This window comes from Rhinatrema bivittatum, chromosome 2 (genome assembly GCF_901001135.1).
Source record: "Rhinatrema bivittatum chromosome 2, aRhiBiv1.1, whole genome shotgun sequence".
Lineage (NCBI taxonomy): Eukaryota > Metazoa > Chordata > Amphibia > Gymnophiona > Rhinatrematidae > Rhinatrema > Rhinatrema bivittatum.
In genome coordinates this window covers 336,584,111-336,597,509 of record NC_042616.1, presented here as the reverse complement: position 1 = coordinate 336,597,509, position 13,399 = coordinate 336,584,111, and the positions used below count along the sequence as shown (strand labels likewise).

Below are 13,399 nucleotides of genomic sequence, written 5' to 3'. Positions count from 1 at the left end.
GGAAGGCATGAGGATTACTACCCTTAACCAATAAGCCTTATTACTTATGATGCAACTGTAACATCTCTCTCTGCTTCGGGGAGGGGAATTGGATTCAGACAACAGCCAACTCTGGGCCCTGACTTATACCTTCCAGGGTACTGATACGCAGACATTAGGGAAACAGCTCAGGACTGCTTCTACGGCCAAGTCCAAAAGAAAAGCAGGTTTAAGCAGTATTGTCTGAATTCTCCTAGGACAAGCAGGAAGATAGTCCTCATACATGGGTGACATCATCAGATGGAGCCCAGCACAGAAAACTTTTGTCAGAGTTTCTAGAACTTTGACTGGAACACTGAGCATGCCCAGCATGCCAATATCCATTTCGTCCACGCGGGGTCCCTCTTCAGTCTTTTTTTTTTTTCTGCAAAGTAGTTGCCTCGCGGTAGTGGAGCTCTTAGCTCATCTTTTTCAAAGTATTTTTTTTCGGTTGTTTTTCAGCATTCTCGGCGCCAGGTCCATTTTTTTTTCGGTCGGTGCCATATGGTGTGCAGTAGGTGTTTAAAATTTCCCTTCGTGCGGTCGATTCCCAGTGAGTCGCCGCTTGGTGACAGACTGCCATCGACCACTCGCTGGCTATTTTTCATGACGTTGTCCAGTTTTTGCTGATGTCCCCAGTGCCCACGGACCATGTTGATTACTGATACGCATGAGGTCTGTATCCTATGCGTGGAGGTGTTGCACGACGTCCGAGGGTGCTATCTGTGTGACCAGAGGACCCCAAAGGCTGTCGTGCTCGACTGGATAAGATGGAAAAGCTTTTTGCCAGAAAGTCTAATCCATCTACTCCGGCATCAGGGGCATTGATACCAAGGGGCTGAGGGGAGCAGTAAAATATGCCATCCCTCTCTACCCCTCTGGCGGGCCCCTCTCTTGAGAAAGGAGGTGATAGGCCATCTCCAGTGTCATCGCACTCAAGGACAGGATCTTCACCTTCCTTGGCTCCGGGGAAAGACCGGGCCAAGTACTGAGGGAAGTTCCATAAACATCGTCACTGGTCAGTGCACGGCTCCGAGACCAGTGTGGCACTGGCGGTCTCCATGCCGCCACCAAAGTGACCCCATGGGGAAGAGGCACCATCCTCTATCAGACCCGGCAGTCTAAGGCGTTCCTCACCGGTTGCGGTGCTGGGCACCAAGCTTTCTTAGGGCTCCGAGAAGGCTCTGGTGATGCCGCCTCCTCCTCCATCTGTCTTAACTACAGCAGACTTTCAGGAGGAGTTGGACCACAGAGTTCAACAGGTGGTGCTGCAAGCCCTGAGGGGCATCGAGCCACCGTTGGCACCGGTCTCCATGCCGTTGCCGGAACCTACACTGTCTCTCTTGGCCCTCCCTGATAGAGTGTCTAGACATCCTTCTGGGCATTCTTCCAATACAGCCAGTGCCTGGGGGATCGTCTGTTCCCCCGGCAGCCACGATGCTCCCCTCTGGAGCGATTCCCATTATTGGGTCCTCAGAGAAGGAAGAATCTGTGTGGCCGACGGTGCCCTTGGGGTCTTTAATACCACGGCCAGAGTTCACTGATTCCATTCCCGGTGCCATTGATGCCCCCAAGACCATCAATGCCAAAACCGTGAGGCTTGGGCAGGGACCCTCCAGGCCGGTCCCCGAGGGACATGAGCGAAGAGGAGGCCCTGTACGATCCCTAGGGAGATGACACATCAGTCTTCCTCGGAACACTCAGACAACCTTCTTTCTGAGCCATCTCTACAGGATGAGGTGTCGGTCTCTCCCAGAGGATCTCTCCTTTGTGGACTTTGTCCAGGCAATGTCCGAGGCCATCCTGTTCCAGCTCCTCACTGAAGAGGATGCTCGGCACAAAATGCTGGATGTCCTCCAGTTTGTTGATGCCCCAACAGAGATAGTGGTTGTCCCAGTCCATGAGATCTTCAAGGAACTTCTCCTCAGGATCTGGGAGCATCCTATGTCCTTTCCTCCAGTCAGTCGGAAGGCAGACGCCATTTACCTGGTGCAACAAGCCTTGGGTTTTGAGAGGCACCATCTCCTGCATCAGTCTGTGGTGGTGGAGTCTGCCCTCAAGAAGGCCAAGCACTCTCGCACCCATGCTTCTGCCCCGCCAGGTTGGGAACATAGGGCCTTAGATGCCCTAGGTAGGAAGGTCTTTCAGGGCGCTATGCTCATCACCCGTATTGCATCCTTCCAACTGTATATGACCCAGTACCACTGGAACCTGTGGAAACAAGTCAAGGAGTTGTCTGAGCACCTGCCCCAGTGGCAGCAGGATGCTTTCATGGCAGTAGTGCAGGTGGACAAATACAAGGTGAGGTCCACCTACGACGTGTTTGAAACTGCAGTGAGGGTGGCCGCAGCGGGCATTGGTGCCCACAGAATGACCTGGCTTCATGCCTCGGACCTTCAACCGGAGGACCAGGAGAAGCTGGTGGATCTACCCTGCACCGGGGAGAATTTCTTCGGGGATAAAGTTAGGGACATGGTGGCTCAGTTAAAAGACCACCACAAGACCCTGCAGCACCTCTCAGCGAGTACCTCAGATCTGCTGTCCTTGATCAGGAAATCCTGTCGACAGGGCTCCAGGAAGTCCTTTTACTGCTAGAGAAAGTACTACCCTCCTGCCTCACGGGCCCGCATGTCATGTGCCAGCTCTCGGGGCCGCTCACGTCAACAGTGGACCCCCAGGTCTCAACCTGCCCCCCAGCAAAGCCTTGCTACGGGGTTTTGACTGGGCAAGGGATCATATGCCAGATTGCCATACCCTCTGCTCCCTACACCCCAGTCAGGGGCCGGCTACATCTGTTTGTAGACCTCTGCCCCAGCATTATGTTGGACCAGTGGGTTCTTGCCATCATTCGCTGAGGGTACTGTTATGACTGTCGCTGCCCGACATCTCCACTCCGCCCTCCTTACCTCTCTGGATTGGATAAGTTCTTGGAGGAGAAGTCCATTACCTGCTATTAATTAAGTTGACTTAGTAAATAGCCACTGCTATTACTAGCAACAGTAGCATGGAATAGACTTAGTTTTTGGGTACTTGCCAGGTTCTTATGGCCTGGATTGGCCACTGTTGGAAACAGGATGCTGGGCTTGATGGACCCTTGGTCTGACCCAGTGTGGGATATTCTTATGTTCTTATGAAACAGGACTAAATGGATCATTGCTAGGTTCACCATCCATCCTAGACACTTCAAGCACATCGGTACCTTTTGTACTCTGATTTCACACGAATGAGCCAGTCATCTAGATATGGATGCATCAACATATCCTCCTTTTGCAATGCGGCTACCCCACTACCATCACCTTAGTGAAAGTATGTGGAGCTGTCGCCAGCTGAAGGGAGAAGCTCGAAACTGAAAATGTTCCTTTTAGGACCATGAACCTCAGGAATCTTGTGCTTCAGCCTGATGGCTTTGTGTAGATATGCCTCTGTCAAGATGAGAGGTGCCAAGAAATCTCCCTTCCATACTGCCACTATGACGGATGGACCTCAGAGTTGGACCTGAGAGCTACATTTACATTCTTTAAATCCAATATCTCTTGAATTCGATACAGGGGGGAAAGAAACAGGATGCTTAACTTAAAATTGACCTCCGGCCATACTAAGTGTGTTCTGGGTCTGAGCCAACAGACCTGGACCACGCCAAGTGTGTTCAAGGTCTGTGCCAGCAAACTCAACAAGATATCTCTACGAAAAAAGAAAAAATCCAAGCAAAGGCCGAAGCAGCTCTCAATCAGATGCAATTTCTCCCTCTTCTAGAAGTGAGAAAGACAATTTCCCATAGGAATCCGATGCCTCATGATCTACATCCTCTTAAACATTACCAGGGACAGCATCCTTGCGGCATTTGCCCACTGTGACTGATAAATGGCAGGCCCAAGCATGCGATTCCTACATAGTAGGTTGGTTCGCCTTCACTGGGCGCCCTGCAGAAAGGTTTGCAGGCCCTGGAAACATTCCACCCAGGAGAAGGAGGATGGATCTATACCGGAGCCCATAGGCCTAAACTTGCGCTTTCCAACCTCTCTCTCTTGGAAGCTTTTGCCCTCAGGAACAAGGGAGGAGGAGAAATGACCATAGCCTCACCTCCCACTACTCCCCTCAAGAGACACCATAGGCTGAGGGGATGTCCCAGCATGGGCAAAAGCTGCTGTAATCAAATTGTTTTGAGCATCTAAACAGCGTTGACATAAACTGAGAGAGAATGAGGACTGAATTGCTATCAGATGGCAAGCCTCACAGATAGCAAGGAGCTTGCTTAGACCTGTTTGTCTTGGCGCCTAGCTCTCCTGAACTTCGGCTTTTGGCAGATTCCTGCATCCACACCAGTGCCACCCAGGCGTACCTGCACACCCCTCCAGGATGCGCGCAAATATGTGCTCAAGGCTAGGTCACGCACAAGTACATGTGCAAATGCACGCTCAAGTTTAGGTTGCAGTCTTGTGTGCACAAATATCCATGCAAATATGTGCTCCAGTCTAGGTCGTGGCCTTACACGCACAAGTAGCTACGCAAATATGCAGTCAATGACCTGTCAAATGCGAGATCAAATCTAGGCCGTGCCCTTATGCGCACCCGTACATGCAATTGCCTACGCAAGCGGGAAAAGAACTACTTCCGCAGCCTACCACACAGCTAAACAAAACCTGCCCGCACCTTCAGCATGTTTAGTAGACCCGAATCCGTTCAACATCTGGCACCAAAAAACAAAGGTCTGAAGAACTCAACAGCTCAGGCCTCTCGACTGGCCGAAAATCCATGAAGACTGGGGCCGAGAGCCAGCATCCCCTGATGCTTGTTCCGCTAAATAAGCTTTGAGCACAAACAAATTAAAACCGGCAGAAGATCTCTACCAGAAGCAGAGACTCCTCTGTCAAGTGCCTCTCTGCATCTCTGAGGGTCAGGGAACTGCTGGTGATAGTTGAGGAGAGGATTCCCCTACCTCACCCGCCGACACTACTAGGGAATCAAAATTGGTTGCAGTTTCTGCACTGACGGGGAAAAGCCTCAGCTCTAGACCTAGTCACCCATGAGGCTTGTTCTACCGGTGCAACCATGCTCGATGCAGACCTGAAATGCTATGATGCTTTTGCCTTGCACGTATGCTGTTCCTCCCTGCGCCCACAGCACCACCAGCACCTCAGTGGCAAACGGGAACAGTCTCTCAGCGCCACAGAGCTAACACCCGGTCTCCTCCACAGGCAGAGAAGCTGCTGAAAAACCTCATTGCTGAGCTCCCAGAGCTGCTAAGATAGTGCCCTCTCTGGAACCCCACTGCTGCATAGATTCTTCTAACTAGGTCCTTGTTCTCTTTTTTTTTTTTGTATTTACTGTCTGAGAACAAATAAAGATACATAGAAACCAATACTTTCCTTTGGTGCAGAGATTAAGGTTCCTGGAGCTCAGGCCACATGGCAGATCAGAAGAGTGCCACACTATGGCTATATCCATCTCCTTTAGCATCCCAGCCAAGGGCAAACTGTTCAGAACTGCTAGTAAGTTCCACCGCTGTCTCGTGAGGGATGAGGGATCTGGACCACCAGATGTCCTCCCCACGGACCTCCAGACCGAGCTATCAGAAGGGCTACCAACCTCCTGCTCGTCCGCTTCAAACCAGGGGCAATGGCCCCACCAGAACTTCACAACCCCCTGTGAGGATCCAGAAATTTTGTCTTTTTAATCTTTTTTTTTTTTCTCTCCAGACTGCAGGTTTTACACCATCTCCAAATGCTGACAGGGAGGCAAAACCCAGGAGTTTGGTCTGATCTGGGTACATACAGGGAATAAAACATTTAATTTAGACCATATTTAGTTGTCTTGAACATTTACCCCTAAGCATTTAACTATGTGGAGAGATGGGGTCTGAGAGGGTGTGTGGGCTTCTTGGGAACAGGTATGCGTGTGGGTGATTTTTATGTGTCTGTATTGAGGTGGCAGGTATGTGGTGTATGTATTTATGAAGCGTAGGTCAGCTGTATGTGGAAGGCTGTTTTTTGGAGATATGGGTATGTCTGTTAATGGAAGGGCGGTGTTTGCATGTGGGAGAGAGTTTGATGTGGATGTGTCGGAGCATGACTTGAAGAGTGTGGGGGAGGTGGCTTTGAAGGCATCTTTCAGCACCATTTTTTTGTCAGCTGCTTCAGTTATTTTTCCCTGTTTCTGCCTGTGTTGCTGTGGGCCAAATTGCTGGAAGGTGAGGTGGGGGGTGCTTTTAGAATGGAGCAGTGGTCAACAATCTGCAGCCACTCTTTCCCATGGAAATAAATGGGATATTAATTTATTTGGGAGGATTGGTTCTCCAAATATATTAACCTAATGTTTCTAGTTTTTGAATTTGTGTGAAATATTTTCATTTTCTTTCTGCAAGTCAAATTTGATGACACTTCATCTTGGTTTTGGATGGTTATTGTGCCTACAGAAAAACAGTCATGGACCTCTTTTATATTAATTCTTTCCAACCTTCCTCATGTTGGAAAGTTTATAAAGGCAGTCTGTATTAGGCAAGCAAGGTTGCCAAATGCTAGCAACTCCCAAGAGTGCATGGTGCTCCCATTAACAATTTACTGCTTTGTGGGGTGTGTTGGCATGTGGAGTAGGTAACAAGCCAGTCAAGGAGAATGTCTTTGTGCCATCTTTTACTTATATGTGTGTGTGTTGTTTCTGAATTCTTATTCGGTGTTCTAATTTGAGTAAGTTGGCCAAAGTTATTCTCTTAAATTTGGTTGTGAATATTGAATCGTTCACAGATAATTGAAGCGAATCGTAATGGAGAAATGAACTTGAAAATAGAGACAGATTTGGTGTCTGTTACAACCCATTTTAAAGATCTGGGAAATCCTCCATGGGGTAAGTGCTGCTCTAATTGTTTTGTAGGTTTAGAGAATTACAACAATAAATTTAGCTGCTGTATTTTAAAGAAATAGTACGGTAGGTATGACAGCATAGAAATCTTTTTTTTTTCTGGGCTTTTTTACCTCCTGAATTAGACAGTAACTTTATGTTCCAGTCTGGTTGGTTTAGTTTGGCATTCCTGTGTATGCTTTGTTTATGGGGGATACGAGCAGAGAGTGAGACAGAATTTGAATTACTTTGCACTCAGGCAAGCCAATCCACATGAGTGGGTTATGCATCTCTACCAGCAGATGGAGACAGAGTAAAGCTGATGTCACAGACATATAGCCCTGCCCTGGCATCAGCCCGCCAGTATTCTCTATCTCCAGCAGATGATGGACATGCATTTCCCTATAAAAATAGGATAAGATAGAAGATTTTGACTTGCTCCTGAGGTGACACTCGGTGAGATCCTCCCTCAGTTGAGCGTTTTTTTAGGCCGGAAGCCTGGACAGGCGTGGACTGAAAAATAAATAAATAAATAACTAAATTAAAAATAAGTGGTTGGATAGCGAGAGAGTGCTCAACAGTGAAGGCTTGTGCCTTCTCCCTCCACAGCCGGTGACCCATCCGCGCTCTCAGCCAGGGAGGGCTGAGTTCAGATAAGGAAAAAAAATGTTAGAGTAGAGAAGTTTAGTCCCTTTCTCTTTTTTCCTTACCTTCTTTCTCGGCACGTGTTGCATAGCGTCTTTTACCCCTTTCCCTCTCACTTCTCTGGGGAGTTAGTATTGAGTGGAGGTGGCTTGGACTCGTGTAGTGGGTAGGAAAATTGGTGGTTATTTTGTCATAGAATCCACAACACACATTTACAAGTATAGAAGTTTTACTTATAAGTCTGAGAATAAACAATAAAAGCATACAAGATTAGAGTTTGCATTAAAGAATATATACAAAGATATTTTCCCTCACAGTTTCCAGTGTGAGTCTTATATCTTTGGAAAGACGGAAATACAACATTGGAAAAATAGGAACAGTTCATCAAGCATTTCATTAACCAGTGTAATGTTCAAAAGATTTTGTCTGATCTGTTCTTTCTCTGATTTCAAAGAGCTTGAAGTTGGTCTTTTTACGTTGATTCTTCTGACTTTTGTCCTAGTTTCAGTTTTTCTCTGGGCTACTCCCATGTGTTCTTGAGGCCCCAACTGTCTGTCCTTATATCAGCAAGCAGTTAGGTGTGGCCAAGTGTCTACTGTCCTGTTCCTGAACATACCCAGATCAGTCCAGACAAGTGGGTTTTATTCATCCCTACCAGCAGATGGAGGTAGAGAACAAAACCTTTGGGCACTGCCACATATACAAGAATGCCACCTGCAGTCCCTCAGTATTTCTCTACCTCTAGCAGATGGTAGAGGTGCTAAACCTGCAGTCCTGACTGATTTGGATTTTGTATGGAATTCTGCTCCCGAAAGTGCCAGGTTCTTGTTAAGCGCCATCCCTCGGGTGGAGCCAGGCGAACGGGGGGTTGGATACCCCTGTCAGATTTCAGCCCGTGTGTTCCGGGACCACTCACAGCCAGGGCTCTAGCTCTCAGTGGGTTTCGAAACTCCTCCGCCTGCCTCTGGGATCAGGGAAGTATCCCCTCATTTTTTTTATTCACCTTTTTAGTCAATTTGCTCTGTAGCTTTAAAAAAAAAAAAAAAAGTAGAGAGCAGTTTTTATTTTGCTTTGCAGAGTTTAGGCAGCAGCGGCAGCTCGGAAGACTGAGCTGCTTTTCTGGCAGCCGACCTGGTGAGATCGTCGGGGGCGGGCTCTGAGACAGGCGGTGCGGGGGCATAAGGAGAGGTGCCGATCCTGTAGGAGGGTGGCCCCGGCCGGGGAAAATGCCTCCGGATCGTTTTTGTGACTGGCAAAGACCGCGTGGGTATGCTGACCGCGGTGGCAGGGCTTTCGTGCCGGCAGTAATTTGCTGCGGTGGTGCACCCCTCCCCCCTCTGTATTTTTCCTCATGGTGAGCGCTTCCTTTTGCAAATGACTGACAGGCTGTTAGTGGAGGCCTGTCAGGCCTGTGGCGTTTGGTCTGCCTGCCTGGATTCCCTTTTCCTCTGTACGGGCTGTGCAGGAGGGGGGGGCTTCCTTTAGGCACCCAAAGTCACGGCGAGCTTCGCGGGCCACGGCGGGGGGGGGGGGGTGAAGCATGGGGAGGTCGCCCTTTCCCCTCAAGGGGACCGAGATACAGGGGTTCCTCTTCGAGCCTCTGAGGACTCTCCGCCGCCTCCTTCCCCCGCTGTGCAGCCATGGGAGGAGGGTCCGGCTGATTCGGGCCCCGGTACTCCCGAAGGAACCTCGGGAGCCCAGAGGGGTTTTCAACCAAGTTCGTCCTGTTACTGCATGAAGCATTCCTGGATAAGCAGGCGGGCAAGCAACCTTTTATGGACAGACCGTCGAGCTCCACTAAACGCACGAAGGGACCTCGAAGGGTTCTGCCGGTTCACGGGGACCGTCCCAGGGGCTTCGGCCAACGTTTTTGGATTCTGAGGATTCCGATGATTCTCAGGAAGATGACCATGCTTCTACTGCGGGAGATCCGGATGTGGACCCTGCGGGGGGGGGGACCCCCCACGATCCAGGGGACCCTAAGGTGGGACCAGGGTGCTTCTGAGGGCCTGGAGGCCGATGGCGATGACCCGCGGGTGATACACCCCTTTTATGAGGGAGGGGCTTAGACCGCTTATCCCCCAGGTGTTGGAGGAGTTGGGGGTCAAGCTCTCTTTGGAGGATTCATATAACGAAGGGGTTAATCCGGTGCTCGATGGCCTTCAGAGACCTCCCAGTGCCTGTCCCATTCCTAAGAAGGTCCAGTAGTTGATCAGCCGAGAGTGGAAGTCTCCAGACTACGGAATAAGAGTGGGCAGAGCCATGGTGAAGCTTTATCCGTTGTTGCAGGAACATTTGGATAACCTCAAGGTCCCGAAGGTAGATGCGGCAGTTTCGGCGGTCACCGAGAAGACCACCATCCCAATCGCTAGGGCCTCTGCCTTCAAGGACGTTCAGGATCGGAAGCTAGAGGTGCAGCTCAAGCGGTCATTTGAGGTTTTGGCTATGGAGCTGCGAGCTGCGGTTTGTGCCAGTCTGATGTAGCGAGCCTGTTTGTGTTGGATCCAGAAACTGCAAGAACAGTCAGCCTCTGGAACTCTGTCCCCAGCCCAGGCAGCTCGCCTAGAGGCGGGAATCGCCTATGGAGCTGATGCCTTATAATGACCTTGTGAGGACTACTGCTCAGGGCATGGTCTCGGTGGTAGCGGCCAGGCGTCTCTTGTGGCTACATAATTGGGTGGCGGACCTTTCGTCGAAATCGCAGCTGTGTAATCTGCCCTTTAAGGGCAAACTGTTGTTCGGTGAGGACCTCGATCGGCTTATGAAGTCGTTGGGGGAGATGAAAGGCTATAGGCTGCCGGAGGATAGGAAGCCTTCTTGGAAGCTTTTCTCCACCTGCTCCCATTATCTAGACTCGAGGCGTTTTCGTGCTGGCGGGTCAACAGGGTCCTCTGATCCGAGGCAGTCTTCCAATAGACAGCAGTCCTTTCGAGCATCTGGGAGAGCATCCAGAGGAGGGTCCGCCCAGGGTGTGGGTGGAGTCAAGCCCTCCCAATGAGATCAGGCATGTCCACTCCTCAGCTCTAGTGATCAGGGACAGGCTGACTCGGTTTTACGAGGAGTGGACCAAGATTACCTCCAACCAGTGGGTGCTGGGAGTTGTCAGAAACGGTTACGCCTTAGAGTTTTCTTGTCCTCTTCAGTCGGTTGTTCTGGAGTCGTGCTGTCTTTCCCGAAGCAAGCGGGCAGCAGTTCAAGAGACTCTTCAGCGGTTATTAAGCCTGGAGGTGGTGGTTCCGGTACTGGTCTCCGAGCAAGGTTGGGGCAGGTACTCCATTTATTTCATGGTGCCAAAAAAAAGAGGGCACCTTTCGGCCTATCTTGGACCTTCAGAAGGTCAACCAGAGTTTGAAGGTGCCACGCTTCCGGGTGGAGACATTACGCACCATGATTGCGGTGGTTCGAAAAGGAGAGTTTATGGCGTCCCTGGATCTCACCGAAGCTTATCTTCATATCCCCAGTCGGCAGGAACACCAGAAGTTCTTCCGGTTTTTGGTGCTGGGGCAGCACTTCCAGTTTCAGGCCCTTCCCTTCGGTCTGGCCACCGCCCCTCGGACTTTCACAAAAGTGATGGTGGTCATGGCGGCAGCCTTGCGGCAGGAGGGAATTTTGATGCATCCGTATCTGGATGACTGGCTGATCAGAGCGAAGTCACAGGAGGAGTGCCTGAGGTCCGTGACCCGAGTGAGGTGCCTCTTGGAATCGGGCTGGATCGTCAATTTGCAGAAGAGTCACCTGGTGCCTTCTTGATCCCTGGAATACTTGGGAGCCCGTTTCGACACTCAGCAGAACAGAGTGTTTCTCACGGCCGACAGGGTGAACAAGATTCAGGAGCAGATAAATCATTTGCTTCGTCTGCCACTGCCCAAAGTCTGGGATTACATGCAAGTTCTGGGATCAATGGCGTCCACGTTGGAGCTGGTGCCTTGGGCATTTGCGCATAAACGGCTCCTGCAGAGAGCGTTGTTGTCCCCTGTCTGAGCAGTATTACCTGACTCTGCCTCTCTCGCCGGTGGCCAGGGCCAATCTGGCCTGGTGGATGACAAGGAGCAATTTGGTGAAGGGGATGCCCCTCAAAGTCCCGAATTGGATTTTCGTCATTACGGACGCCAGTCTTCGGGGCTGGGGAGCGGTGTTTCTGGGCAAGTCAGCTCAGGGTCTCTGGTCGACGTCTGAACAGGCTTGGTTCATCAATCAGTTGCAAACGAGAGCGGTCAGCAGGGCCCTTTTGGCGTTCCTACCCTTGGTTCACTAAGAAGATCCCATGCTACTGATTCAATTAATCACCAACTAACCTCTTTCCCTTCTCACACAATTCTCCAACTTCTGCTGATTTCAAGGGAAAACCTTGCTCGGTGGTTTTTGTACGGTGGCTTAATGTAAGGGTAACCGATTTGCAATTATCCTTTTCGTTCGCCCCGTCTATTATTCTTTATTATTTTTCAAAATGTCTCTTTTCTTTTTTTGATTTTTCTAATTTTTACTCATAAAATCCCTTCTCCCCGGCTACTTATCCGACCCACTGTGCATTCTTGTTGTTATATACTTATCAAGGCCGCCGCCCTTGTTACTTCTCATGGGTTCGGATCTGCCCGCCTGACATTGGCCATGTTTCGGCACCATGTGCCTGCTTCAGGGACTGCGGGAGAACAAACCACTGTGTCCAAAACCGGGTTCACAGTGTCGATGTCAATTTTGTAATGTACCGTGTATAAAGACAAGAACGGAAGGCGTTGCCCACTTTATACACGGTACATTACAAAAGTGACATCGACACTGTGAACCCGATTTTTGGACACAGTGGTTTGTTCTCCCGCAGTCCCTGAAACAGGCACATGGTGCCGAAACATGGCCAATGTCGGGCGGGCAGATCCGAACCCATGAGAAGTAACAAGGGCGGCGGCCTTGATAAGTATATAACAACAAGAATGCACAGTGGGTCGGATAAGTAGCCGGGGAGAAGGGATTTTATGAGTAAAAATTAGAAAAATCAAAAAAAGAAGAGACATTTTGAAAAATAATAAAGAATAATAGACGGGGCGAACAAAAAGGATAACTGCAAATCGGTTACCCTTACATTAAGCCACCGTACAAAAACCACCGAGCAAGGTTTTCCCTTGAAATCAGCAGAAGTTGGAGAACTGATTCAATTAATAGCAGTGGCTATTCCCTAAGTAAACTTGATTTATAGCAGTTAATGGACTTCTCCTCCAAGAATTTATCCAAACCTTTTTTGAACCCAGCTACACTAACTGTACTAACCACATCCTCTGGCAACAAATTCCAGAGCTTTATTGTACGTTGAGTGAAAAAGAATTTTCTCTGATTAGTCTTAAATGTGCTACTTGCTAACTTCATGGAATGCCCCTTTGTCCTTCTATTATTCAAAAGTGTAAATAACCAATTCACATCTACTCGTTCAAGACCTCTCATGATCTTAAAGACCTCTATCATATCCCCCCTCAGCTGTCTCTTCTCCAAGCTGAACAGCCCTAACCTCTCCAGCCTTTCCTCATAGGGGAGATGTTCCATCCCCTTTGTTTTAAACGAGGTACTTGCTAACTTCATGGAGTGCCCCCTAGTCCTTCTATTATCTGAGAGAGTAAATAACAGATTTACATTAACCTGTTCAAGTCCTTTCATGATTTTATAGACCTCTATCATATCCCCCTTCAGTCATTTCTTCGCCAATCTGAACAGCCCTAACTTTAGCCTTTCCTCATAGGGGAGCTGTTCCATGTCCCTTATCATTTTGATTGCCCTTATCTGTACTTTCTCCAGTGCAATTATATCTTTTTTTGAGATGTAGTGACCAGAATTGCCCACAGTATTCAAGGTGTGATAAAGGCATTATGACATCCACCGTTTTATTTACTATTCCCTTCCTAATAATTCCTAACAT

The 13,399-nt window shown here is 49.3% G+C and overlaps 1 protein-coding gene across 5 annotated transcripts in view; it reads left to right on the top strand.

The window, feature by feature from the left end:
* The window catches only part of HUS1 (HUS1 checkpoint clamp component), a 58,041-nt gene that overhangs the window by 28,852 nt on the left and 15,790 nt on the right, over window positions 1-13,399 (top strand). For all 5 annotated transcript variants that reach the window (XM_029589833.1, XM_029589832.1, XM_029589831.1 and 2 more), the window contains one exon: window positions 6,759-6,858. In XM_029589833.1, coding sequence (XP_029445693.1) covers window positions 6,759-6,858 — 100 coding nt within the window. The remainder of the gene's footprint in view (window positions 1-6,758; window positions 6,859-13,399) is intronic.